This window comes from Clinocottus analis, unplaced genomic scaffold (genome assembly GCF_023055335.1).
Source record: "Clinocottus analis isolate CAN_PGR_092001 unplaced genomic scaffold, fCliAna1.0.p SCAF_16, whole genome shotgun sequence".
Lineage (NCBI taxonomy): Eukaryota > Metazoa > Chordata > Actinopteri > Perciformes > Cottidae > Clinocottus > Clinocottus analis.
The window spans coordinates 14,185,736-14,213,433 of NW_027175887.1; the positions used below are offsets into that span (position 1 = coordinate 14,185,736).

The 27,698-nt window shown below is 42.7% G+C and overlaps 2 protein-coding genes across 4 annotated transcripts; one reads left to right on the plus strand and one right to left on the minus strand.

The window, feature by feature from the left end:
* The first annotated feature begins 65 nt into the window (after positions 1-65).
* Positions 66-27,626, plus strand: dock6 (dedicator of cytokinesis 6). 3 transcript variants are annotated; one of them, XM_068578318.1, is made up of 50 exons: positions 66-306; positions 2,474-2,561; positions 3,451-3,629; positions 3,845-3,913; positions 4,067-4,193; positions 4,614-4,826; positions 5,420-5,505; positions 5,620-5,686; positions 5,951-6,100; positions 6,301-6,381; positions 6,601-6,757; positions 6,914-7,044; positions 7,775-7,868; positions 7,965-8,127; positions 10,852-10,969; positions 11,753-11,823; positions 11,914-12,052; positions 12,177-12,278; positions 12,371-12,457; positions 13,061-13,292; positions 13,941-14,102; positions 14,228-14,400; positions 15,216-15,317; positions 15,683-15,769; positions 16,347-16,442; positions 17,194-17,334; positions 17,596-17,709; positions 17,835-18,005; positions 18,099-18,238; positions 18,415-18,584; positions 18,732-18,883; positions 19,191-19,373; positions 19,928-20,054; positions 20,145-20,229; positions 20,348-20,444; positions 20,532-20,666; positions 21,300-21,452; positions 21,564-21,722; positions 21,804-21,904; positions 21,990-22,182; positions 22,333-22,476; positions 22,624-22,755; positions 22,867-22,881; positions 23,425-23,550; positions 23,641-23,730; positions 24,367-24,603; positions 24,679-24,822; positions 24,996-25,102; positions 25,199-25,372; positions 26,402-27,626. In XM_068578318.1, exons 1-50 carry the CDS (start codon positions 257-259, stop codon positions 26,442-26,444), a joined length of 6,357 nt encoding a protein of 2,118 aa, XP_068434419.1. In that variant the 5' UTR covers positions 66-256; the 3' UTR covers positions 26,445-27,626. The 3 variants fall into 3 exon arrangements, with proteins under 3 accessions (XP_068434419.1, XP_068434420.1, XP_068434421.1); XM_068578319.1 differs by lacking the exon at positions 15,683-15,769; XM_068578320.1 differs by lacking the exons at positions 19,928-20,054; positions 20,145-20,229; positions 20,348-20,444; ... (13 more) ...; positions 25,199-25,372; positions 26,402-27,626 and adding an exon at positions 19,804-19,914.
* angptl8 (angiopoietin like 8) lies at positions 8,752-10,099 on the minus strand. The gene is made up of 4 exons (XM_068578278.1): positions 9,794-10,099; positions 9,120-9,263; positions 8,867-8,977; positions 8,752-8,769 (listed from the first exon to the last, which is right to left on the minus strand). Exons 1-4 carry the CDS (start codon positions 10,097-10,099, stop codon positions 8,752-8,754), a joined length of 579 nt encoding a protein of 192 aa, XP_068434379.1.
* Positions 27,627-27,698: the final 72 nt, after the last annotated feature.

The following is a 27,698-nucleotide window of genomic DNA, read 5'->3' on the forward strand; positions in this document are numbered from 1 at the left end:
TGGCTTTTTATTTTGTATTTTATTTTGAAGTGTCACCGGATGTAGTACATATGTCATGGCGGTTGACGCCGCGGTTCAGCTCCTATCCGCTAGGAGGAACAAGGAGGGATCCGTGGCCAGTCCCGGCGTGGAGAAGGAAGCAGTCTGAAGAGAGAGACCGCATCCCCGCACAAGACGGGACTTAGCCGACGCTCAGGAGGAGGAGGAGAGGTCTTTCAGTTTTACTTTGAAGAGCTTCTCTACATGGGGACAAGTCATGGCCTCTACAGCGAGCGAAAGGAGGGCGTTTGCTCATAAAATAAACCGGTGAGACCGCGACAGAAGTTATTGTTTCTCCAGTTGTGCCGCTCGCTGCGCGTGAGAGTGACCCGCTGGACACACGGCACACATAGCCAACATGCTAGGATTTAGAAAGGTACCACTGACCTGGAACCGGTCAGTATAATCACGAGTGAACCTGCGTGGCGTGAAAGCAGTGTTTAGAGGAGCAGTGCGCGCGGTCGTTGGAGCTCTCTGACTCTTTGAAGAGTTCAAGTAGCCGGTTTCATGCCCGTCCACGTAGCATCGTAGGAGCTTTGTCATCAACAATGATTGAGCTACTTAGGAGTTTAATTGTCCAGTTGAGTGCTAATCCAATGACCCAGATTCAGTCAGTTGGGAAGTACACAGTACAATAACACCAAGAAAATGTTCCAAAGTGATATTAAATGTGATCTTTTTGTTCTTGAGTCGTGTGAACGCCTCGCAGTATTATTGTAGCAACCTGTTTCCACACGTTGTAAACTGGTTTTCCCTCTTTATGCAAATATCTAACGTAGCCTGACACAGCATGACCTTTAATCTAGTATGTCTTGATATACTGAACACATATTGATCACATTCCAGGGGAAATCTAACCTGCATGTCACATCTGTCAACGGTCTCTTTGACTAGCATGCCTCAACAACACTGGTGCATATAGAAGTTTTTGCTATATATATATATATATATATATATATATATATATATATATATATATATATATATATATATATATATATACATATACATATATATATATATACATATACATATATATATATATACATATACATATATATATATATACATATACATATATATATATATACATATATATATATATACATATATATATATATATATATATATATATATATATATATACCCTCAAAACCTTTTTCCAATGTCTCTCAGTTAAAGTCATCCAGGAGCCGCTCAGCCTTGCAGTAATCATACAGCTTCTAAACAAACGGGATGACAGATTATTATCATTATCCTGCAAGTGAATGTTGTCCCACACCCAGTGGAAACCTTGCTGAAATCTTTTCAGTACAGCGGTTAATGTAAACTTTGGGCTCCGTCACAAGTTGATTTTGATTTGTGTATTACACTATTGGTAACCCGTCACTTTGTTTATCTACCCACCACTAACATATCCTTTAGAGATGCTAGCGCCATCGAACAGTCTCCGACTGTATTCCCCAAACCCCGTCCGTCCTCTCCTTCGTGGGACCCAGACCATTGTTTAGTGCCGGATGCAGGAAAGGGAGGGAAGGGGTGTGCTGGTTATTGCCCTGGCGGTCGATCGCTTTCCTTTTTCCTGTTTTAGATTGAAGGCTACAGAAACTGTTTCCACATCATTTGTGCATGTATCGTTTAGTAAAATTGAAACATGCAAGACTCCCTCATGATGTCGTCATCATGAGGGAGTCTTGTTATTCCTCAGAGATGGTAGTAGAGGTCATAGGTCCTCCTCTATGCTGCCTCACTGTCCATGTGTACTGACGGCATCATGGCAGCAACCAGAGCAATGTAACCATGAGGACCATGGTTTGGGGAATGTTGAAGCCTTCGCAGCTGTGTATATGAGAGAAACGGGCATTTTGCGGTTCTAGAGGAGCAGCTGCTTGCTGTATCTGTGACGCGATTGTTTTTCCTGCTTTGTCTCTCTCTAAGCCTCCCATTTGCCGTTAGTCCATGAAGGCCATGGACAGAGCTCTGGCTCTGTGCCTGCTCCCTGCAGCCAGCTCGCCACCTCTCTGTGAGATCCGCTTGGGTCTCTATTCAGAACAGCTGCTGGTCTTTAGCCTCGCTACTAGAACAAGAAGCTGAAAACGTCTGTTCTACAGTTTACACACATCTAAAACATTTAAATGAGCAGCATACATTTTTAAATAATTGTATTTATACAGATTTCTCCAGTATTGTAAAACAAAGGGGCCTGATTTCTCTAACAGTAGTTTCATTATTTTTATTCTTAACTGTATGAAAACATTGGCATGATCATTAGATTTTTGCATCCACCGAAATGAGTTTCTTCATATTTTTTTTTATTTCTATTAACACAACGTACCTTGACTGTTAACAGAATGTTTACAGACATTCATAAAGTTTTCATTTCTGTAAACTTGTGCCTTTTTGACACACCTTTTGGTATCCCTCTCTTGCTCAGGACGGTAGCTGCCGAGGTCAGAAAACAAGTATCCAGAGACTATGGCTCTCCTCAGCTGACCAAGAAACGAGGAGGCGCACACCAGCCTGTGAGTCACCTTGTGTTTAACTCTTGTGTTGAACCTGCCAGAGTTCCAAGCCAGTAGGTTTAAAGCGCCGGTTTGTAAGGTCAGAAGTTGATGGGTGTAACTTTGTGAATTTAAGTTTAGATACAATAAGTGCGGATGAGTGTACTTTTAATTAGTGTTGACAGCAGTCGTGAAGGGAGGAGGTTTTGAAACATGATATACCTGCTCCCACTCACCTGTGTTGTTTAACAGCCGGGCAAGCTTTCTGCTTGGATGCTCATCCAAAATAGAGTAAGGGGGTAGTTATATAAGACGCCGTGTTTTGGAAAATCCCTGTTGTCCCACAAGGATGATTGAGGAGTTTTGAAGTAGTCCAGCAGAAATGAAAGAATTCTGTCAAGACTCCACTGTGAACCAGAAACCAGACACAGGGCGTTAAACAGAGACTTTTAACTCAGTGCAGTCTATATATTCACCATAATAGAGATGAGGGAACATTGATTTTAGGCTAATATTGCACAGGTAATATGAAACTATAATTTATTTAAACACTAATTGGTTTTACATTCTGTAATTGACTGCTAGCAGATTTGTCGACTGTAACATGAATACAAGTGCATCAAGATTTGAAGAATTAAGAACATAAAACCAGAGCACCATTCAACAGATTTGAAAGACTGTATGGCCCAAAGAATCTACTATAACTTGTTTGCATGCTTTAATGTATTAACACACTATATTTCCCATCCTATATCATGTATAAATGTCTAATATTCTGTATCCGTTCATCCTCATGGCGTCCTTTTCGCTGCTCCTTGTAAATCCTTCTGATCCTCCTGATCAGATGAGGATGTGTCACTCTGGCCATGTCGTAGTTATTAGTACAAAATAGTCTAATGTTGATTGACAGTTGCCCCTGACGGAGGTGGCTGAGCCGGTGGACTTTGAGGAGTATGTGAGCAGTCACGCACCTGGGGTGGAGCCCGGCCCGCTCAGGCAGCTAGTGGAGTTCCCCCAGGACGACCTGGAGCTCCTCCCGCTGGACAAAGAGTGCACTACACTGGAGCCCCCCCTGCCTGAGGAGGACGAGTGAGTCCGACTGCTAATGGCCAACATAACGATCACACTGTAACACGCATCCCTCTGTGGTCTTTACACTACTACACACACAGAGGATTAATACGACTGTAATGGAGGACAAACATCACTTCAGATGGGAACAAAGCCTTTCTCTCTGCGACGCCGAACGAACATAAATATTAAAAGCCTGCTTTGCTCAATTATTCATGCATTTCTCTATGTAGCTCCCTGGATCCCAGAGTGAGAGATGCCTTGGCAGTCTACACAGATGACTGGCTCGTCATTCAAAGAAAGTAAGTGGTGTCAGTCGTGGTACCAGCTGAATTAACCTACAGTACATGTTTCATCTCTTTTTAATAATGTGCACCACTTTTCCCTGTTCACTGTTCACGTGATTGACAGTTACATAATTACCGGGCCAACTCTCTTTTTCTGATTTTCGGTAGATATCAGCGCTACAGCACCACACACGCTCCTCACAACTCGGAGCGACAGAGGGAGAGGCAGCGAGGGCTGGTCAAACAGACCTTTGAGCTGGACGAGGCTGCTGCTGCCGAGCGCCTGGACGACCAGGTATCTGATGTTCCTCGGACTCGGTGTTCGTTAAACTAATCTACGGCACAAACAGTGTTGCCACGAGTGACAGCTTAGAGGCTTTATCCTCATATAATACCTGGACAAAGAGATGTGGAGAATAGCCAGCAAATAAAGCTTGTGTCTTATTATGATGAGGAAGTCAGTTTGAGTAGTGCTCTGCTCAGCGAGTCAATCATATGGAGAGTGAGTAATGGATGAATGTATATACACTGCCCATTGTCTTTTATGCAGTCTCTATATGAGTCATATTCAATGGGTAATCAGGTAATGGGATCTGTAGCATATTCTCCTTGTCTTTTTATAACATCTGCAGTGAGCACTTAAAGGTGACATCTTTCTCTGGAAGGAAAAAACAACACATGATCTCATTCTCTGCCTCACTCCTTTGTGCTTCAGGATGACGCAAAGCGGCGGTCGGTCAGCCTTGATGAGACCCCTCGGGGCAGCTGGGCCTCCAGTATCTTTGACCTGAAGAATTCCTCCCCGGACGCTCTCCTTCCATCCGTGTTGGAGCGTGCAGCCGCAGAGGACCTGGACCGCCGTAATACTGAGGCACGCCTGCAGGGGCGCCACAGCGACCTGCTGGGCCTGTACCCGCCCCCCGATGAGGTTTGTAGTCTCCCATCCTGGAGCTGCCTCTGTTGTGGAACAGGCCTCGTTGAAGGGATAGTTTGAGATTTTTTTTTAATGGGGTTTTATGAGGTGCTCATTCTTTGTCCATGTATTAGCTGTAGTAGATGACGGTTGACACGCCCCATGTTTGGAGCAGTAACGCTACCACACAGCACATCTAGTAACTAACTACTACTAACTAAAATGAGTTTAACAACACAGAGTGATTGTAACTTGATTTCAGAGATCTCTACTTAAAGAACACCTAGTTGGTCAATGTAGTTGCCACTTGTTCAGCTCACGGCAACATTACTGAAGGTTGCCTTTAAAGTGAATGCTTGCAAATCTTTGGATTTCTACACAACGATTTGCTTTTTTCCCTACGTTCTCCTTTTCTCGCTCCATCCTTCTCCCTTTATGACTAAGTACACACGGTCTCTCGCTCTGCCGCTACGTTGTCATGACATCTGTGTAAATGTTATGCGGCTGTGTGTATTTGACGTGTGTGTGTGTGTGTGTGTGTGTGTGTGTGTGTGTGTGTGTGTGTGTGTGTGTGTGTGTGTGTGTGTGTGTGTGTGTGTGTGTGTCAGGATGAAGCAGTGGAGAGATGCACTGTCCCTGAAGTGCCCAAGGAACACTGTGGCCAGAGAATAATGGTCAAGTGTCTGTCTCTGAAGTGAGTAACATTTGGACTATAATAACTGACATTTATGTCTTGAGGCTGTGATTTATTATTATAAATACATGTGATGATCTCCATAATTACCATTTATTGTTTTGTCTTTTTCAGGTTTGAAATAGAAATTGAGCCAATATTTGGAACACTTGCCTTGTATGATGTCAAGGAAAAGAAAAAGGTATTTCTTTTGTTCCAGCAGATCATTTTTTTATATGATAAAATTAGTATTCTTCCAATGACCACTCCGTGAAACCGCTTACGTAATGCTGAGCTCATGTTTAACTAATTGAATTTCCCTTGTCTCAAAAAGGTCTAAGTGGTCTTGCGGTTTAGATCACTGAGTTAAAACTGAATTAAAATCCCTTGAGCTGCATTTCCGTGATCATCTTTCCTTCCCCCTCCTTCTGCTGTTTCCCGCTTATCTCAATCTTCCCTCCAACAGATCTCTGAGAATTTCTACTTTGACCTGAACTCGGATCAGATGAAAGGGATGCTTAAACCCCACACACCCCACATAGCCATTTCCACATTGGCACGTTCTGCTATTTTCTCCATCACATACCCTTCTGCTGATATCTTCTTGGTCATTAAGGTACTGAGAACCCCCTTTTACTCAGAAGAATGACGATGTTAATGGAATCAAATGATGTTTGCTCATAAAGAAGTTCACTTGCCCCTTGTTTTATGTGATTTTAAGCTCTACTTAACAGATTAAAATGAAAAAAGTTCAATTATTAGTATGTGATAAAATATGTGCTTTAATGTATTAAAAATAATTTCCATGCATTTCAGCTTGAGAAAGTCCTTCAACAAGGAGACATTGGAGAATGCTGTGAACCCTACATGGTCATGAAAGAGTCAGATTCTTCCAAGGTAATGAAGCCAAAAATGTGTTTGAAACTGTTGCAATGCTCGGGGCCGGCGACCTGCATGCACATCGGGCCTTTTTACATTCGCAAGCATTACTCAATTTTGTCTGGGTCGCTGCAATATTTACTGTCGTCTGTAGTGGGTCAACTCTGGAGGCCACTGCAGATATTTTATATTTTCATTTAATTTTTTTTACTTTGCCTGTTCCCTGTTCTGCCTCAGCACAAGGAGAAGCTGGAGAAGCTGCGTCTGCAGGCGGAGCAGTCCTGCAATCGTCTTGGCAATTTTCGCATGCCTTTTGCCTGGACGGCCATTCACCTTCTCAACATCGTCAGCAGTGTGGGAGGTCTGGATCGGTCGGACCCCGACTCCGACTCTGGTACTGCTGACTTCTAACACCTCTTCATATTTACACAGTGTCACTTATGCATGTACAGAGATCATTTCACTAAATACTGTGATAAGAAAAATACAGCAAAAGTAACAGTGATGCACATGTCTTGCTAATATATGATATGAATTATCTTCCCACCAGAGCGAAAAGGTCATGGAACTTGGAATGAGAGAAAGAAGAAGGGCTTTGAGCGGATGAGTGTCGGGGATGAGATGTGTAACTTTGCCACTTTCCGTCCAGCCACATTGACCGTCACCAACTTCTTTAAACAGGTCAGACTCTGCCTTATGACTCATGTCGTAGTTAATGTGGTTACACTTTTCCTGACTGAGATGTGTGATGTAATGTGGACAAATCATTTTACACACAAAGCTGGGTATTGCCACTCTAAAGGCAAAAAGAGGAGCAAATTGGAGCAAATCGTATGTATGTCTGACTAATAAGAAACACTTTATTGAAATGGCAAAATTCAATACAATGTTCTCTCTTGCACTAAAAAGTATTCCCGCTAACTTGAGGTTTTCCTTCGTGAAAATAGAGTTGTTGCTCTAAAATGGATTATGAATGTAGCGAATTCTTAACTCTGTCACTGATATTCCCATAACACACACACAACAGACAGCCGATACCAGCTGACATAAAAGGACAATTAAAACGTATCCAAGTGAAAGACGTCTCATACATGGGTTAGTTGCCTAAGGCGACTTGTTTTAATGAAGGTTCACATGCTCTACTTCTTCCACTCGGTTTACTGGTAGATTACAGCCATGTGAAGCTTTTATTGCAGACTTCGGACCAAAGTAATTAACAGAGTTTATCCGCCTTCACTTGATGGAATTAAGCCCAAAACACTTTTTTTTTCTCAGGTTTATGTAAAATTCACCTGAATGAAAACTTAACAATTCTAGTGAAGTGCTATGCATTTTAGAAGCAACAGAGATATCACAATGAGATGTTGTAATACCTAAAACAAGCTCTGCTCCTCTGTGTGTGTCCATGAAGGAGGGGGACAGACTGAGTGATGAGGACCTCTACAAGTACCTGGCAGATATGCGCAGGCCGTCCTCTGTTCTGCGTCGTCTGAGGCCCGTCACAGGTAAACGCATTACTCTCACATAGTCAGATATGTATGGGAAATTGTCTGTATTCATGTACACATTTTAATGGATGATTTGTGATTTTTGTCCCTCAGCCCAGTTAAAGATTGACATCTCTCCAGCTCCGGACTCGCCTCATTACTGTTTGTCACCAGAGCTGCTTCACGTGAAGCCTTACCCTGACCTGCGTGTTCGCCCAACCAAAGACGTGCTGGAGTTTCCTGCTCGCTACGTCTACACGCCGCACACCACCTACAGGTGAGTGATCACGAATCACACACACGCACATACATATGGACATACTATGTAAGTTGACCCATAGAACAAATATATGTATTTCTTTATTGCTCATTGATTAGTTGTTTTGCCCTCACTTTAGTCTGCAGTTTTAAGCAAATAACAAAATATATAAATACAAAAAACAATCCATTAACATATTTTTTTCTGTATGTATGTCTATATATATATATATACACACACACAGACACACGCACATGTGTTTACATATTACACATCTTTACAATAGTTAATAAATTAACAGCTTTATTTAAATGTCTCTCTTGAAAAACAAAGTTTACTTGGTGTATCAAAGTCAAGACAACAAAAAGGAAAAAAATGATAGATGAGAGCCACAACAACAAGGACATAATCATAAGACTACCACAAATATCTTTTTTGACCATGTATTAGCTCCTTAGCATTCATCACAGGGTTTGAAGGGAGTGCGGTAGCTCTTTATGACGATTATAAACGTTTGTAAAGTGTTTTTGAGTACTATGAAAAGCAATATATAAATGAAATATATTATTATTATTGCAGTGACGTTACACAGTTGAAGTCTGGGTGGACTCGACTCTGAGACCTCAGTGGTGAATCGTACAACTATTTCGTAGCTTCACTCTGGAAGAGAGGAATAAAACAGTGAATTGAATTACATGAAAAGATAAAAAGTACAAAAAACAGTACATGACAATGTTTTTCTTGATAAGTGTCTTACCATCTTCTGGAGTTCGGAGAGCTTCTTGTTCAGAGTCTCAATATTCTCTTTTTGGAACTCGGTGAAATTCTGTAAATCTTTCAAGATGTCGGATTGCTTCGCTGCTCGTTCCTAAAAACAGGAATATAGTTAAAGTAACTGTCAACAAATCAGTGGCTGGTGTTCAAATATGTGACGGCCCTGAGTGTGCTTTTCCAAAGTAAATATTGACAGGCTGGTGTGAGAGTGAGGGTGACTCTCGGCTTTCAGTTACCTGCAGCTCTCTGATGCTTATGTTGGTGTTGAGGTACATCTCCAACTTCTTCACTTTAGTTTTCAGCGCCTCCTCTTCCAGCTCCATGCGGCTCAGCCAGTCTCCAGCCATCTTGGTCTGAGCCTGTTGCTTGGCCATCTGGGCCTGTCAAAAGAGCATCTGTCCACATTATCCTCTTCCCCCTCCAACAACGGTCCCACTGCAGCTGGCAGCTGCCTGCCCCACAGTGTGACACACAGCTCTCTAATGACACCCTCACTCTCTTATCTCAGATGAAAGAGTAACATGCATCCATATACATCAGGGAAAAACATTAAAGAATCAAATGAGGATGATGGGGCTTACAAAAGAAGAAGAGTGAGACACCACAGCAAGAACAGTTGAATCAGGGTTAAGACATATGGACGTATAGTTGCGTTTAGCACTTTTTCAAATGAGCAAAGAGCTGCTTTGTTATGTCTCTTCAGCTGTTTTTTCCTTGTGAGAGCTGAAAAATAGTTTAATCAGATTGTACATACTTGGCATACTGTCTCTATCTCTCTCTGCATGCTGGTTGTTCCTTCTTAGATGTGTTAGTTTGATTGTAATTCTCTATGGATATCTCTCTCGTAATAACACACCCGTTGAACGGCACGTGGGGAATCCGTTGCTTACATACTTCTGTGTTTTCTTACCTGTAGCAGCTGTATCACTTCTTTGATCTGCTTCTCCACTTCCGCAGCCTGCTCAGTTTCCCTCCCCAGCTTTCGGAGAGTGCCCTCATGGCTCCTCAAAGTCTGGCTGATTCTGACGATCTTGGCCTCAGTGGTTTCATAAACATAGTTAAGGGATTCGCTTAACTGTATGGCACCAAACATGAGCACGTTGATTTCTTCCCGTGGCGCAACCTTGTCTTCCATCCTCTTCCTGACCGGACCTGCACGGACCGCTCTTAAACTCCCGGCCAAACACAGCAGGCACAAACCCCAGATCGTCTTCATCGTACCAGCTTGATCTAAAATTTAAAAAAACCAGAGCGTTGAGAAAAGAATTCTGTATTTGTCTATCGCAGATGTTAACAGGATGATGAACTAGGAGGCTGGTCTGTGCGCCTTTGTCCGAGTACATGCAATACCATGGTGAAACATTAGCTCAGTGGTGGTCCGATCACAGGTCTTGTTCGTGGCCTTAGCCTCAGTGACCCTGCCTTGAAGTTTAACCCTTGAGGGACTGATTTGGTCTCTTAGGACACAAACACATACGACATAACGATACATACAACACTCTTGCGTTAGATACAGACATCTAATGCATGAGCGGTATCATCTGTGTATTATTAAATGTTATTTTTTAAAGAGTTGTGATTTTGTGGTCCGTCATGGCCTCTTGACAAGCAGATGAACTGAGCCGTTACAAAATATGAACAAATGTTACCTTGAGTGTTTATCTTGGACGGAGTTGAGGTGACATTTGCCAATCCAAATACTGTGTCACACTTTTCCCCATGTGCAAACTTGACATTTTTTTATCTCTTTCTTTTCTAATAATAAGACTCTTAAATGCTTTTGTAGGCTGCAAGGTGCATTACAACCGGAAAGTGTTTCCCTTCCATTCGTATTTTGTGATTCTCATTGTCATTTAAGTGCAATTATCCAACACGCAATGTTTCTTTGACTCATTATTGACTAAATTCTGTCTTCGTCATCTTTTTTTTCTCTCTCTCATTCTCTGCCTTGCATCATTTTGCCTTCAGAAACTTGCTCTATGTCTACCCACAAAGCCTAAACTTCAACAGCCGTCAGGGCTCAGTGAGGAACATCGCTGTGAAGGTTCAGTTCATGGCGGCAGAGGACCCCAGTCAAGCTTTGCCGGTGAGTCACCGACGAGGATGATAAGTGACTGCGACGTGGTGGAGAAAGAAAATGAAACTCCAGTCACAAAACACAGCTTGAGGCAGTGAAATAGTATATGACATCTTCTTGGAAGACAAACTTCTTTCAAGGGTTTTTTTTTTTTTTAGCACGGAGGGAAAGAACATCCCGTTACATTTAATGGTCTCCTGTTGTAACTGGAACCATTTTTATTCATTGAATACCAAATGATGAAGGATATTTTTGTGGTTTGCTTTATTGTGGATAACAAGGTCGTGGTCAGACAAGAAGGCAGAAAATGTGGCAAAACATCAAAAGAAACTTCTCCAACATAATCTATTTCTCCTCTTTTGTCCAAATGTTTCACTTATTCAGAACACCGATGAATACACTGTAGTCTTTTACAGTCACCTTCAAGTGTAACTCAACTCTAAAATCTAAACTCTATCAATTTAAAATGATTTTATCCATGCAGATAAGAAATTCAAATTATTAATATTGCTTATCCGATTTAAGAACATTTTCATTCAATATAAAATCATTCAATAATGATTGCTGACTTCATTAAATGCTTCCTTGCCTTGACGTATGACTGTAACGTTAAGTGATAATTAGCAGTGCTATAATTTAGGTAATTGTATCTTTAGTTTGTGTATAATGAAGATTATAAATCATACATTGTATAATAGCTGATAAGAGACAATAACAATTACATCCTAATTACATTAAAAGGACTTCTGTTTGTTGTGGAACAACTATATTAACACTCTGCTGTTTGACCAGGTTATCTTTGGGAAGTCAAGTTGTGCCGAGTTCACGCAAGACGCGTACACTCCCATCATCTACCATAACAAGTAAGGCTCAATCACCCGTTGCCCTTCCCATGGCGTCCCTCCAACCTTGTGTCATCCTTTAAACATTGTGTTTAACTCTTTACTCGAAAGGTCTCCTGAGTTCTATGAGGAGATTAAGATGAAGATTCCTGCCAATCTGACAGACAACCACCATCTGCTGTTCACCTTCTTCCACATCAGCTGCCAGCCCAAACAGAACACTCCTCTGGAGACCCCTGTGGGCTACACCGTGAGTAGTCTCCTGTAGCCGGCCGACGTCCAATGCTTCCACCCACACACCGGCTTGTCTTGCATCTCCTTCTGTTGTCTTGGCATTGGTGAGCGATCGCGTGTCTCCCTCTGTGTGCCTGCAGTGGATCCCTCTGATGCAGCACGGCCGACTGCGCACCGGCTCCTTCAGTTTGCCCGTCTCGGTGGAAAAGCCCCCGCCGAGCTACTCTGTACTCACCCCTGACGTGAGTTTGTTTCAAGGGATTTTGTTGGTATCAGTTTGCCTTCCATTGCCTACTCCTTTGTGTTAAATGAGTTGGATGTCACTCTGCGGCAGGTTCAGCTCCCAGGCATGAAGTGGGTGGACAATCACAAAGCGGTGTTCAATGTCGAGGTGACGGCGGCCTCCTCGGTTCATACTCAGGTACACAAATGCAATTTTTATACTGAAACGTCTGCTTTTTCCTCCCACCTTTTAAAAGCCTTAGGTTAGATTTGTGTTACTGGAATAGGTTCTGAACATATTAACAAAGTGTTTTAGAATATTATGGTTTTCATCATTATTCCTACATTTTAAGTCATATTGTATACAATGTCATGTGTTCTTATGCTATGGTTTTAGTATTATTATTTTACTCTAATTCGACTTTTTACTGTTTTGCTTATTCCCGTATTGTCAGTCATTTGTGAAGCACTTTAAATTGCATCTGATTGGTTTGAAAGGTGCTCTATAACTAAAACCTGATTCTTTGATTGAGCATTCATAGTTTTCATCTATTGTGATCTTTTGTATCTGGAGAGAGAATTAAACTGATTTGTTGCTGAGATTTGAGACACCGACTACAAATGCATTACTCACAATAGACCTATATATACTAACAGCAGTGTATGCATGTATGTATTATATAGTTTGTATTCAGAAAGTCATAAATCGAGTGGATTTTCCACCGTATAAAAACTTACAAAAGTTGTCACGACATCCCCCAGATCAAGTGACCCTTCCTTTTGATTCTGTTGTTAACTCCAGGACCCCCACCTGGATAAGTTCTTCACTCTAGTGTATGTTCTGGAGGAGTACTCCTTCCCCTACCGCCTGAAGGACGTCATCATTACTGAGGCGAACATGGAGGGGGAGCTGAAGGCCAGCATGGCGGCGGTGAGAGGGGCTCTGCTGGATACCTGTGTCCGGTTCTTGCACCAGCTGCTCAACAAGCTCATCCAGCTCATCGTCTACCCACCGGTCATCGCGGGCCAAATTGGTGAGTTGTGAAGGACAGCCATTTGGGATTGGAAGTGCACTTCTCGAAAGGATGAAATGCAAATTCTGATAATTTGAGGAGATAATGTGATTATGATTAATATTACTTTGAAAGGAAAAGATCGGACTGGAGCACACTAGTTGATTTTCAGCTTGTTATTGTAGAAACAGACCAACGTTTCGCACACACGTTTGTCTGTTTGCACAATTAAAGGCGGCAAATCCAAACACTGTCCTCAAGCTGAGAGGCACCTGATTTAGCTGTATACTGCTGGGAAATGAGCAGGGAAGCCCATTTCTAAATGAATAATATTATTCATGATGGTTTCAGCAACACAACTGTTTCATTTACTTACTGTAGATCTCAATCATTGTTTTCAACTTCACTGACACACAAGACAGGACATTAGACATGCTCGGTGGCAATATACTTATTTAAAACTGCATTAAATTGTGTAAATGTTTTTGCTTGGCTTTGTGGTTAAGATGTGAAGTATAAATCATGTCAGTTTAAATGTACAGTGTACAATCATGCAATGCAATTTCAAACAATATTATGTCATAATATATTTAATTAAAAAAACATTTCCTGTCATAGTTTTAAGTTCCTCAGTACCTTTTGCTGCCCTCACTCTTGGTTTATCCACAGTGAACCTGGGCCGTGCTGCCTTTGAAGCGATGGCTTTATTGGTCAACCAGATCCACAAGAACCTGGAGGGGAACCAGGACCAACACGGCCGCAACAACCTGCTGGCGTCCTACATCCACTACTGCTTTCGCTTGCCAACCGCTGAGCCTACAATACCAACAGGTGAGTCCCCCATGTGAAGTGTGCAGTTTCTCTGGACCACTGGCTTTCATTCGATTGGGCACATGGATGTTTGCTTGCTATTATTTCACCATGTGGCATTCCTATTTGTCCGTCTCCGTGACAAGCTGGCACGCAGTCCTACGAGATGCCGATGCAATACGCCACTTTATCGAGAACGACAGTCCGGCCCAGCAGCCTCCACCTGTCCCGCTCCAAAAGTATCAGCAACTCCAACCCGGACTTAGCCAGCAGTCCAGTTTCTCCTGATGAAGAAGTGCAGAGGATCATCGGCGCCAAGGTGAGCTGCAGCTGTCTTTGAAAATGTGTTGCTCTCATAAAAACTATACAACTACCGTACTGCAGTAATTAGTGTGCGTGTCTGCAATGGCGAATTATGTTAATTAAAGATTCAAGCACATTTTAATCTGAAGAATAATTTTATTCAGATTGTTTGTTTGAGATTTTTAATATTATTTTTAACAGTCATTCAATGATGACTGCTTTTGAAGGAAGCAGTTAAATTGTTAATATTCAGTTTTACGGTTCTTAAATTTGCATTTCTTGTCCGTTGTCTTGTTTTGTGAGGAATCTATGAAGCATAAGCTCTGACTTGTTTCCTCGTAGGAGTTTGTTGTGCACATTCATTTAACTTGTCTAGCATTCATGTTCGATATGAAATAATGACTCTTGGTTATACGCCATTTATAATCCTGGTAGATTAATCAAGTCTGTGTTTTGTTATGATTCCACTTGAGACATATTCCCGCTCTGTTTTTATTCTGGTATTTGTTGTGTTTGGCTCTTCACAGCAGATTCAATAAGCTCAGGTTGACCAATAACTTTGGGCCAACTTTTAATGATGCTGCTGTCAAAGATGCAACTATGCTTTGTGCCTCTGTCTCTTGTGTTTCATGCAGTTCCTTTGTTCTCCCCTGATTCAAGCTTCACTTTTGTACACTCCACTTCCCTTACTTTTGTTTCTTCCCAGTTTTATCCCTCAAATTTTCTCGTGTGGTAATTGCCTCCCCTTTACTCACTGTGCCCTCGCCTCTTGCCGCACTGTGTGTTTGTGTATGTGTGTTTTTGTGTGCGTCTCTGGTGGCTTTACGGCAGGGTATTGACCGCTCCCACTCCTGGGTAAACTCTGCTTATGCCCCCGGGGGCTCCAGATCTGTGCTACGGCGAAACCCCAACTCCAGCTGTGAGCTCAAGCAGGTGCCAAATCCCTCCTCCTCTTCCTCACCTTCACTACCTCACCACCTCCATCCTGAACCATCTCTGATCGTCTCCTGTGGGTCTTTTCCTCCCTCAGTTCTCAAAGGTTTTGTCTGTCTCTGTCTGCCTCTCACTCCGCTAGCACCTTTTGCAACTTGTCCGTCCGCTTCATAATTCATCCTCTCACCGCCGACTAACCGACCATATCTGCTTTGTTTGAGAGACATAATCTCTGCCTGGGGCTCATCAGATTTCTTGCCAGAGTTCATAGAGAGTTCTCTGGCCAACCATCCATTTCCATTCATCCCCTTTTCACATCACTTTGTCCTCATCTCTGTGTTCACCTCACCGCCACTCCATGTCAGGCAAACGACCGCAGCAGCAATCGCATGTCTGCCTTTCTGGACAGCGTGGCCTTGTTTTCAGTTCCAACAAGGCAGATTACCAAGAAGGTAAAGCTGACATCACCTGTAACAATCTGTAAAAGTGTTGCTCTCCACAACAACTTCACAACACATTTTGATCTCCTAACGTTCATCACCTTTCCGTGTCATGAACACTAATCACCTTGACATTTTAACAGTTGTGTCTTTCTGTAAACTAGTGTGGACTTTTTGTTTAATATTCTTTTGTCTGAACATTTCAGGACTCAACCTTAGACAGATTTACTGATAAAGGACGCAAATACATTTTTACTCTCACTAGAAGTCATTTTAATAAAACTTTTTTTTTAAACTTTAGTATTGTCTAACAAACCTAATGTTTGTAATTATGTCTAATATTAATATATCTAAATGAATAAAAATGTAAGTGACACTAAACATTTTTTTCATTTATTTATTTTAACCTGAATTAGGGACTGAATAACTATCAAACAGTTTCATTGTTCATCTTTTACAGATCACAGTAACTGTTCATATCGTTCATCTTATTATAACAAACAGTCACACACCAGTTTAATCCCATAAATAGTTCATCTGGTTTCTGAAAAGGTTCGCTCATATGAACTCTGTGTTGGTTCACGTGTAGCTGCTCCATGAGGAGCTGGCGTTGCAGTGGGTGGTCAGCACCAGTGCGGTGAGGGAGGCGGCACTGCAGCAGGCCTGGTTTTTCTTCCAGCTTATGGTGAGTATGTGTGTGTGTGCGTGTACATTTATGTTCATGTTACAACACTTTCTTACAGTTCTAGTTGAGACGTTTGGAAGTGGGGCTTGTATGAGGTACTTAATCCAGCGTCAGTGTGTCGGCTATAGTACATAGCGGTTGGCACGACCCCAGTTTGGATCCAACCTGGGAGCAAAGCAATAAACCGCCGTGGACAAGGGCAGCAAAACATATTTTAGACACCTAAAAAAATCTATATTTATTTTGAGTGTAATTTTACCTCACAGAATACTTGTTACTTGTTGCTGGTATTCCGCTACGTCGATTGGTTAGTTAGTTACTGTGTACTGTAACATTGTAACATCCAATAAACCTTTTAAACCACTATTGTCACACAATAACACAATCAAAGTAACCAATCGAGGCAGCTGTAGTCCTGTGTAAAGTGGCTGTCTGACGTCAAGGTAAATGAAGATATTACACTTAAACTGGTATTGATTTTGTAGGTCCATTTCGCTGCTGCCTTCGTCCACAGCAGTACATTACTTTGTTTCTGTGCTGGTACTCCTGTCTGTTTCTCGAAACTGTGGAGGCGTGCCGGCCGCTATCTACTTTAGCTTTTACACTAAGTACCTCATACGAAGCCTCTTTAAAACATCTGAACTATCCCTTTAAGAGAAAATCAAGCCTCAAAACACACATACTATGACCATTATGCAGGATAGGTAATCTTTTCATAAAGCGTGAATTTCTTGTTTACTCTGTCCTCTAGACAAAGAGCATGACCCATCACTTATTCCTGACCTCGAAATTGGATGTTGCCAGGCGCCAGCGTTTCCCAGACCGCTTTGTGGACGACATCGCTGCACTTGTGTGTGCCATCAGTGCAGACATCGCCAATCGATACCACAAGGTGAAAAGCCCACAATCCACACTGCAAGCAATAAAGGAAACGAACGCCTGAAAGTCCATTTGTTTTTATTGAAATATGTTTAGAGGCTGTTTTTTTAACATTTTTTGCCCAAAAGAAAGTTACATTATCTCGTGTGTAATGCTCAATTCGTTATAGGCAATTTTGATTTAAACGACACAATATGTCTGTTTATCTTCTGATATTGTTCCTTTTATGTAATCATATGAACTCCTGCTCATTCCCATCCCCTCCTTCTCTCAGGATGTGGAGCTTGTGGAGAGGCTGAATAGCAGTCTGGCCTTCTTCCTGAATGACCTGCTGTCTCTCATGGACCGAGGCTTTGTGTTCAACCTCATCCGCTCCTACTACAAACAGGTGTCTTTTACTTCCCTCCCCGTTTGCCTTTTTAAACCAAACACTTTAAATCCCAATGCTCCCACACACACGCACACACTTTAAAACGGCTTTTACTGACTCAAACAAACTTGTTTTTTGAACAGATTGCCAACAAGCTTCACACGGCGCAGAACCCCAGCTCTCTGAACGCCCTGAGGGTGGACTTCACTCGTATCGTCTGCAGCCACGAGCACTACGTCGTCCTCAACCTGCCGTGCTCCACTCTCAGCCCTCCGGCCTCCCCATCCCCTTCCACCTCCTCCACCACCTCACAGGTACTGGAGGAACAATAACACTGCTGATGCTTTGATGTCATATTCTTCTATCCCATCTTCTCCCTTCTATCGTTTTTTTTCTTGTGTAAACAGAGTTCAGCATTTTCCAGCATGGTGCAAGACCAGGGTGTGGCCACCATGTTTGAGCTCTCCGTCCCTTTCCGCCAGCAGCACTTCTTGTCCGGCCTGCTGCTTACTGAGCTCTCTCTCATCCTTGATCCTGATGGAGAAGGGTAGGCTCTTACTTGTTGCACATAAAGGAGTCCAGAGTGCCGTTCAGTTCCCCCCCCCCTTGGGGATCTCCAGAGTTTGAACTTTAAAATGAAATGCAGCATAGCACCATTAAGGACATGTGCGCAGTGAGAAACGCACCAAATGTGCTGATACACTTTAATTTTTGGACCCACAGGGTTTTCTTCCTTCATAAAAAGGCCATTAGTGCTGTTCATTCCCTGCTGTGCAGCCATGATGCAGACCCTCGTTACACTGACCCTCAGGTCAGAGCCCACATCGCTCAGCTCTACCTACCGCTCATCCCCATCGTCATGGAGACGTTGCATCAGCTCCACGACTTCTCAGGTCAGCACAACATATATGCAACCCGCTGCTATTTTTTTTATTTTCTTTTATGGCTATCCACCTCCTCCGCACGTCTCTTTCATTTACACAATGGCTTTGTTTCCAGTATTATTGGACCTGAGAGCTGCTTTGCTTATTTCTTTCTAGACTCCTCGCCTGCGCGGTGCCGCCTTGCCTCGGCCCACGTCGACGATACCGACCCAGACGGCGGCAACACTATCAGTCAGTCTGTTGCCATGGCGATTGCCGGCTCCCCTTTGCCGCATGTCAAAGCCAACCAGTTTGTGCTGCCTACAGTGGTGAGTGATAGCGGCAGGGGTCAGGCTGTTCCCCTCCCCCGGGCCCTGCAGACCGACGGGTCACAGATCAGCCTCTGTGTGGGAAGGAGGCGCTCACTCTCTGGCCTTCTTGTAGCTCAGCTCAGACAGACACTCAACAATAATTTGCATTCCTCCCTTGTTGCTGTTCTTTTCTGAAGCACAGCTGCTTCTCTTAGCCTGTAGGTGTCTCTCTGTCCTTCCTCTTTACGTCTATCTGTAAACAGCCGTTTCGTACGCATCCGATTAAAAAAGACTGGCACCGAGTTTGTGTGTTTGTTGTCACCAGGCCGGGCGCCAGTCCAGCTCTCTGTCCGCCGAGTGCAGCAGGACTCTGCTGGTGAGTTTCCTGTGGGTTCTGAAGAATGCAGACGCCGCTCTCCTGGAGCGCTGGGTGTCCGATTTATCTGTGCTGCAAATCAACCGCCTGCTGGACCTGCTGCATCTCTGTGTCTCCTGCTTTGAATACAAGGTACAATAAACCACTGCCACGCCTATGAGAGTCCAGATGTCTCCATGCCAGAGCTACAGCTGTCTTGAGTTATCAGTACTGCAGTGTGATGTAGTTTGATTATCATTTTATTTGGACTAGGCAATGATGCAGAATGTACAAAAGCTTTTTAATATTTTTATATTAAAACCCCTTTCCAGTTGTATATATGCAAATGCACCCCGTCAGCATTTAAACACTATACCTTCATCTGCACTTTGAGGAGGAGACTGTGTGTTTATATACCCATGTGTACCTTTCCACATATACAGGTGTAACACATCTACACACATGCACTTCTATATTCACCCGCATTCCCAAATCTACACAGACTGCATACTGTGTTTTTCTATAATCTCTCAGCAATGTTTGTGTTTAGCTTACTGTACTAACTTAATTTATGCCTCTATAGTTGTTTTAACTGTTGTACATGTGTTAAACATACAGAGTTAACTCTCTCTCATTTTTTCTGGATTTTTTTTTTACGAAAAAAAAATGTTTTGTCCCTGTCCTGTGATGTGTGATGGCTGTTGTAGGGGAAGAAGACTCTGGAGAGGATCAACAGCCTGACGTTCAAAAAGTCTCAGGACATGAAGGCCCGACTGGAGGAGGCCATCCTGGGCACCATTGGGGCTCGTCAGGAGATGGTCCGCCGCTGCAGAGGTAAGTAGCATGAGAGCAGCCAGTAATCTGTGTGAGGCGTTTGTAAGTTTGTGTTCATGCAAGTAAATGTGATTTTGTTTACTCAACCAGAGAGAAGTCCTTACGGCAGCCAGGAGAATGTCAGGTGGAGGAAGAATGTCACTCACTGGAGGCAAAATACAGACAGAGTCGACAAGTATGTTTACATTAGTGAAACTACTGATTTCTGGATTATAATCTAAATTATAAACATGGTTTAATGGGCCGTCTCTTCATCTAAATGCTTGAATGTAAGTGATTAACAACTATTACAGGACTAAAGCTGAGATGGAGCAGGAGTCTGTGGTGGATGGAAACTTAGCCACCGAGGCCTCTCTGATCGTACTGGACACACTGGAAATTGTAGTCAAGGTAAAGCAAGCGTCATCATCACACACGCAGTGCTTTTCCTTTTCATGTAGACTCACCTTGCTGTAATTTGTTGCGTGTCTCTGTCAGACTGTGGTGGCATCAGAGCTAAAGGAAAGTGTTCTTGGAGGAGTGCTGAGAGTTCTCCTCCACAGTATGGCAGGCACCCAGAGCGCCCTCTTCCTGCAGCACTGCTTCACCACACAAAGAGCGCTGGTCTTCAAGGTACACAAGTGAAATGTCTCGATTATAGTATTGTCATAGTCACTCAATGTGATTTCTCTCCTGAGTTGTACACGCTGTCTCACAACTACTGATTCATTGAACTGCTTTTTGGGGGTAAAAACTAAATGTGTTTGACTACTAAAAGGAAAATTTCACCCACAAAATGACATATATGAAAAATTATATATGAATTACTCTCCCGTTACCTTGACTTATTGAATAAAACGTTGTTTTTCTCGCATGCCTCCATGTTGAACGTAGAATCTAAAAAGTGAATCCTCGATGAGCAAAACAATATTAAAATAACTCTCAAACCAAGTATCATGTATCCAGTCATATGCCCACTACATCCCAAACACATCTTTGATAAAACATTACTTTTTAAAACACTTCAGACGCGTAGTGCGTGTGCATGAGACTTTAAAATTGTTTTAAATGGGAAGGTTTTAGGGAAGATTCATGTGTTTTGGAATAAGCTGAATTCAAGATGACAGGTTCTGTAACTGTTCCGTTAATATTGACTCTGCATGTGTTTCACCAGTGTACAAAGAACTTGAATTTTATTGAAACAAATAGTTAATCTTACTTAATATATTTGTATCAGGATTATGCAAAGTGAGTTTGTGTCTGTAGTTCCCAGAAATGCTGTTTGAAGAGGACACGGAGCTTTGTGCGGACCTGTGCCTGCGTCTCCTGCGTCACTGCAGCAGTAGCGTCGGCTCGGTCAGAAGCCACGCCTCCGCCTCCCTTTACCTGCTCATGAGGCAGAACTTTGAGATAGGAAACGTAAGGCTGGATTCTGTCTTTGCGATGTTGTTTTGTATTTTCATGTTGTGTTTTCTTTCGCTTTTATAGTATTGTGAGTCACAATCTGTTGTCATTTTATCCTTGGACCAGAACTTCGCCCGAGTGAAGATGCAGGTCACGATGTCCCTGTCATCCCTGGTGGGAACGTCGCAAAACTTCAACGAGGAGCATCTTCGCCGCTCGCTCAAGACGATCCTGACGTACGCTGAAGAGGACCTGGAGCTGCGTGACACGCCCTTCCCAGAGCAGGTATGTAACCGCCTCTGTTAAAAGACTTAAAAGCTAATGTGTGCTTATGAACTAATGTGTGCCATGTTGCACAAAATGCAGGTCCAGGATCTGGTGTTCAACCTGCACATGATTCTGACCGACACTGTTAAGATGAAAGAGCACCAGCAGGATCCAGAGATGCTCATTGACCTGATGTACAGGTACTGTGATGCACATTGAAGCGGCCTGTTTACAACCGGGAAGTGTCACAAATATAATCTTTGATATTTCCTTTATTTTTTTCAGGATTGCAAAGGGCTACCAGAACTCCCCTGACCTGCGTCTGACGTGGCTCCAGAACATGGCAGGAAAACACTCCGCGAGAGGGAACCATGCTGAAGCCGCCCACTGTCTGGTCCACAGCGCAGCGCTGGTGGCCGAATACCTCAACATGCTGGAGGATTGCCGCTACCTTCCAATTGGTTGTGTGACATTTCAGGTCAGTGCATGCTGTTTTTAATATAGTGACTCAACCGGCTCACAGCAGTGTGACAGAATGAGATTGGAGGTTGTCCCAAAACTAGACCATTAAGACTAAAAGCTGCGATTGTTAAAAGATTCATGTCCTGTTCCCTTTTTTCTCCCTCAGAATATTTCCTCCAACGTATTGGAAGAGTCAGCCGTATCCGATGACGTCCTGTCTCCAGAGGAGGAAGGGATTTGTGCTGGGAAGTACTTCAGTGAGACCGGTCTTGTGGGCCTCCTGGAGCAAGCAGCTGCCTCTTTTAACATGGTACGACTCATATTCTCCAACCACATGGTGACAGACTGAATGTTAGCACAGCTAGAGGTTACACAATTATCATGGCTGAAGGAGTGTTATGTGATCGGGTAGCATGTGCGAAACTGGCTTTGTGTCGTGCTTGTGTTGTAACCCCAGGCCGCCATGTACGAAGCCATAAATGAAGTGTACAAGATTCTTCTGCCCATCCATGAAGCCAACAGAGACTTCAAAAAGCTGGCCACTGTCCACGGGAAGCTGCAGGACGCCTTCAACAAAGTCTACAACCAAGTGAGTGGACAGTTTCCTCCTGAAATCACCAGCAATTAACTGTTAACACTGTTAAAATGAACTTCATCCTGTATTGCTCCTAATATCGTCTTATTTTCTCAACCTTTCCAGAGTTCAGGATGGGAGGTAACATGTACATTTCTTATATTAAGTATATTGCATTTAAAGTAAAACAAATGTGTGTTGACAATGTTTTCTTTCTTCCTCTTCTCTCCTCCTGTGTGAACATGTTTACTGGTGAGTGACACACAACTTGCTTTCACACTTTGACATAGTTGAGTCGCTGTTACAAAACAGTTCGCGTCCCTTTTTCCATCCTCCTACTGTGGTGAAACTACATTTCAACAGAGATATGTATTTTGTCTCTGTCCAATAACATTTTTCTTGCGTCCGAAAGAAAAGCAACACACAGTAAAATATATTTTTTAAATCTTGTAATGAGCTCCCACACTGAACAAATATCATCTTTAATGTGTGTGAGTGAATTGATAGATATAAGACCATTTTGATGTAATAAAACGACAAGTCTCTCTTTTTACTGAGTGATTACCATAAGCTGCTCAGAAAAGCAAATATGTATTCTGTCAAATAAAGTCAGCTAATATTTAATTCTCTCCACCTCTGCACTCTTAAACCGTCTTACATTTTTGTCCCGTCTTTAGTGCTTAGAGAATGTTTGGGACCTACTTCCGCGTGGGTTTCTATGGCTGCAGGTTTGGAGACCTGGATGAACAAGAGTTTGTGTACAAGGAGCCATCAATCACCAAACTAGCGGAGATCTCCCACAGACTCGAGGTATGCTTACTACTCAGGATGCGAATGAAAGTGTCATCAGTGATTTTCGTGAAACATATTTCTGAAGATGACGATCTCTCCGGTGCACAGGAGTTCTACTCGGAGAGATTTGGGGATGAGATGGTGGAAATTATCAAAGACTCCAACACGGTTGACAAAAACAAACTGGATCCCAACAAGGTAAGCGATATATATACATATACCTTTTTCCACATACTTCCTTGGGCAGGCACAGATCACACACCATACAGTGTGGGAGGGGTCCGTTGAAACCACAGAAGAAGAGTTTTATGGCAGCCCATCATTGGTCATCAGATAATGATGTTTTTTACTTATTTTGCCAGAGTCATGAGTTCTTCTTCTATATGTTCACTCAGTATAACTCCTATTTAATAAATCAGTACTTATTAAAAGGCAGACGGGCATCTTTCTGATATCTGGGAATCATCACATTTATTGTATGGAGCAAAGATTAACACAAAATGTTGTTAAATCATATCAAAAGAAATCATGGATCACCTTTTTAGGAGTAGATGTTAAAGGATGCTTTCCTCCAAAAGCATAAAGACGTTTAAAACTTTATTTTACTCTTGTAAATTAACTTATTAAACAGACTTTTGCATGTTATTAAACTGCATGGAAGTGCTCAGTCGTGGTGATTCGCGACAGTCACAGTCTTACTTAGTTAATTAAACTGTTAATCTGTTGGTCAGATGTCAGCTGTGCGTTCAAACAAAGAAGATGTTATCTGGTTGAAGATGTCATCCAAATCAAACGTAATCTAAGTGGACTGATGACAGGTTGTGCTTGTTTCAGGCCTACCTCCAGATCACCTACGTCGAACCCTTCTTCGACACATACGAGCTAAAGGAGAGAATCACCTACTTCGACAAGAACTACAACCTGCGTACGTTCATGTACTGTACTCCCTTCACTCTGGACGGCAGAGCCCACGGCGACTTGAACGAGCAGTACAAGCGCAAAACCATCCTCACGACATCGCACGCTTTCCCTTACATCAAGACGCGCATCAATGTTATAAACAAGGAAGAGGTGGGTTTCTGTTCTGGGGGGAGGATATTTAGTCAGTTATGAAAGAAAATCAACAGTTTTTCTTTGGTTCTCCAGATCATTCTCGTCCCCATGGAGGTGGCCATAGAGGACATGCAGAAGAAGACTCAGGAGCTTGCCTTCGCGACAACCCAAGACCCTGCGGACGCCAAGATGCTGCAGATGGTGCTGCAGGGCTCTGTGGGCACCACAGTCAACCAGGTTCCTGCTTAGATACTTGCAACTGATGATGTACTACCAATGACGCAGTAAAAAGTCGAGATCCCTCATCCTGATTGATTAATAATCCTATTAAAATTGGGTTGAAAGTCTGGGTCAGACGAGTAATGACAGACATTCCTCAGCAGAGGCGTAACAGTTTCTCCCCCGCACAGGGCCCCCTCGAGGTGGCGCAGGTCTTTCTCTCCGACATTCCTGATGATCCAAAGCTGTTTCGCCATCACAACAAACTGCGCCTCTGCTTTAAAGACTTCACTAAGAGGTGATGACACACCCCACGGCCCAGATGCAGACGGCTGTTTAACCAATAAATACAAATCCTCAACTGCCTGCGTCTCCTCTGCTCTTTTTCATGCAGGTGTGAGGATGCCCTGAGGAAGAATAAATCCCTGATTGGACCAGATCAGAAGGAATACCACAGAGAGATGGAGAGGAACTACAATAAACTGAAAGAAGCTCTGGGTCCTCTCATCAACCGCAAGATCCCCCAGCTGTACAGAACCCTGCCGGCCCAGGCTATGCAAACACAACGGTAACTTGAGACCATAACACACATATATACACACACACCCATGCGCACAGAAACACGCACAATGAGCTCATGCTCAATCTCCAGCAAAAAGCAACTTGAAACCAAATTTGATCTTACTCCAGGTCACAGACTCACAGGGACTTGTAAACGGTCGCATTTCTTAAAGATTCATTTGCGAAGGAAAAGTTGGTACAGCTCTTTAAGTATTGCAGCCTGCTCGGCTATGGAAACTATCACCATATGTTTTTAGTTTTCATCAGCTTTTGGCATCGGCTCTGTGTTTCATTTGAGGGTCTGAGGACCGCTGCTTCATAATGAAAGACGGAGCTTCAGTCAACAGCACCTGCCAGAGTAATCGTTTAATTCTGAGGACAAATGTGTATTTTAAATGTGCAAATTCAGAGTATATCATATTGCCTCCACGTGGCTCTCAACATGGCTACGGCTGAACCTGCAGCTCACAACAGCCAAAGGACATGTTGGCCATGACGGCGTTATCAGCTGTGATCGCCGTATGGCACACACACTGAGACTCCATAGCATGCACGCATGGCCCGACCGGCTACATAGACAAAGCACAAAGGTTGGATCACAACACACAGAAAGCGACTTGCTTTCCCGCTCAGGTAGACATTATTAAACTAACTAATCTTTTCAAAGCAAGTAGTTATTTGATGCTATATCAATACTTTTTAAGCGCAGACTTGTTTCTTCCAGATTTATTCAACTAAACGTAAATTGATATGGGGGTAAAATGTCACTTAGACACATACAATGATGAGGGGATTTTACCTCATTCTTACTCTTTGAAAGCACATACTCCATTAAAATCATACAGGCATTAATTGAGGCACCCCAAGAAGACAATGTTCACAGCTACCACTCCCTTTAGAAATAAATAATTCAAGTGTCACAGAACTCATTATTCCATTTGACTTCCACTAAATATTCATTGAACCTTAATTCTGCAAGTTTTCACTTGAACACTTGAAGTAAAACACTCTGTGTTTTCTTTCTTTTCTCTCGCAGGAACTCCTTCAGCAGGTCCAGTCTCCGCAGAGTCGACTGTTGAAGCACAGCAAACTGGACAACAACACAGAAAAACAAGCTTTAGAAGTTAGCCACATCTCATCCCGTCTGGTCCCCCTCCCTCCCACCCACTGATTGCTCACCAACTGTCACAAGCACACACGCACCGTCTTCCTCCTCGAGCTCGTTATTTTACCCAGACACCCAATAATCCCCACCACTACTGCCACCACACACACACATACACACTTGTCACCTCTCTCCCCCGTCACCAGCGCTCTCACACCTCTGTTGGAGAAAACCTCGGCTGTTTATACTGGAAGGTTATCTGCACTGTAAACACGACATTCGGAGCAAGGCTCTGACATGTCAGCGTTTTAAACCAAGCTTTAAAAAGTTGCCTCCTTACAGTAATCTCTCTGAGCTTGATCAGGTTTAAACTTTTTCAGGACTAGAGCTGCCAAATACATTTAGTCTCCAAATTGTTTGGTCGGGGGAGGTTGTTCGTGAGCTTATCTGTTTTTGTTAATCTCTTTTGCTTTTAGTGTTTGCTTTTGAAGAGGCTGCAGTTTGTCTGTTTTGTGTCGAGGCCTTATTTAATTTGTAAGATTTTTTTTTTCTCAACTATGCCTGGTAGTAGCCACTGCCAGCCTTAGTTATTAAATAGTCCCAGGGAGTTTTCTTTTGTTATAAACAGACCAAATAACTAGCATTCCTTCTTTCTCAAGTTGTCTCGTTTATCTGCCCATCTCTCGTTATGAGAATTCATTAAAGAGCGGAGGTTTGTTCATTCTCCACACGGAGTCCAGCAGAAATGAACTGTGGGATGTTAAACTGTTTTTTTGTTTTTTTTAAACTGTGAAATTCTCTTGAAAAGCACTGCAGTCACATCATGTTTATCACAGAAGCACTGCCGTCGTCCATCCTCCCTGCAGCACAGTCTGATAACTGTGTTCATGCATCTGTGGTCAAAGTCCTGTCAATCCAAATGTGTTGTATGTATCCAATGCTCGGGCAGATTTAGTATATTCTTTGTAGCTATTTCTAACTACTGTATCTATTATATTGCACTATTGTAAACAAACTGCAGCACATTAACACTGTAACTACTAAAAAACATGCTTTGGTTATTTTACAAGGCTGGAAACTGTTTGTTTTTTTACCAACTATAAAACATTTTTATTTATTGTCTTTTTTACTGCCTTCTATTAAATTTCTCTTCATACGCCTTTTGTCAGTTTTTATTTGTGCTACTGAGCAACAGAATAACTTTCCCTCTGTATCATACATTTATGAA

Bases quoted from the DNA above. Each gene is read 5' to 3' on its own strand.
- dock6 (XM_068578318.1), top strand. From the start codon at position 257: ATGGCCTCTACAGCGAGCGAAAGGAGGGCGTTTGCTCATAAAATAAAC. The intron at 12,279-12,370 runs GTGAGTTTGTTT...ACTCTGCGGCAG, and splicing joins ACTCTGTACTCACCCCTGAC to GTTCAGCTCCCAGGCATGAA. The intron at 21,723-21,803 runs GTATGTAACCGC...CACAAAATGCAG, and splicing joins ACACGCCCTTCCCAGAGCAG to GTCCAGGATCTGGTGTTCAA.
- angptl8 (XM_068578278.1), bottom strand. From the start codon at position 10,099: ATGAAGACGATCTGGGGTTTGTGCCTGCTGTGTTTGGCCGGGAGTTTA. The intron at 9,264-9,793 runs GTAAGAAAACAC...CTCTTTTGACAG, and splicing joins AAGTGATACAGCTGCTACAG to GCCCAGATGGCCAAGCAACA. The intron at 8,978-9,119 runs GTAACTGAAAGC...TCCTGTTTTTAG, and splicing joins TAAGCATCAGAGAGCTGCAG to GAACGAGCAGCGAAGCAATC.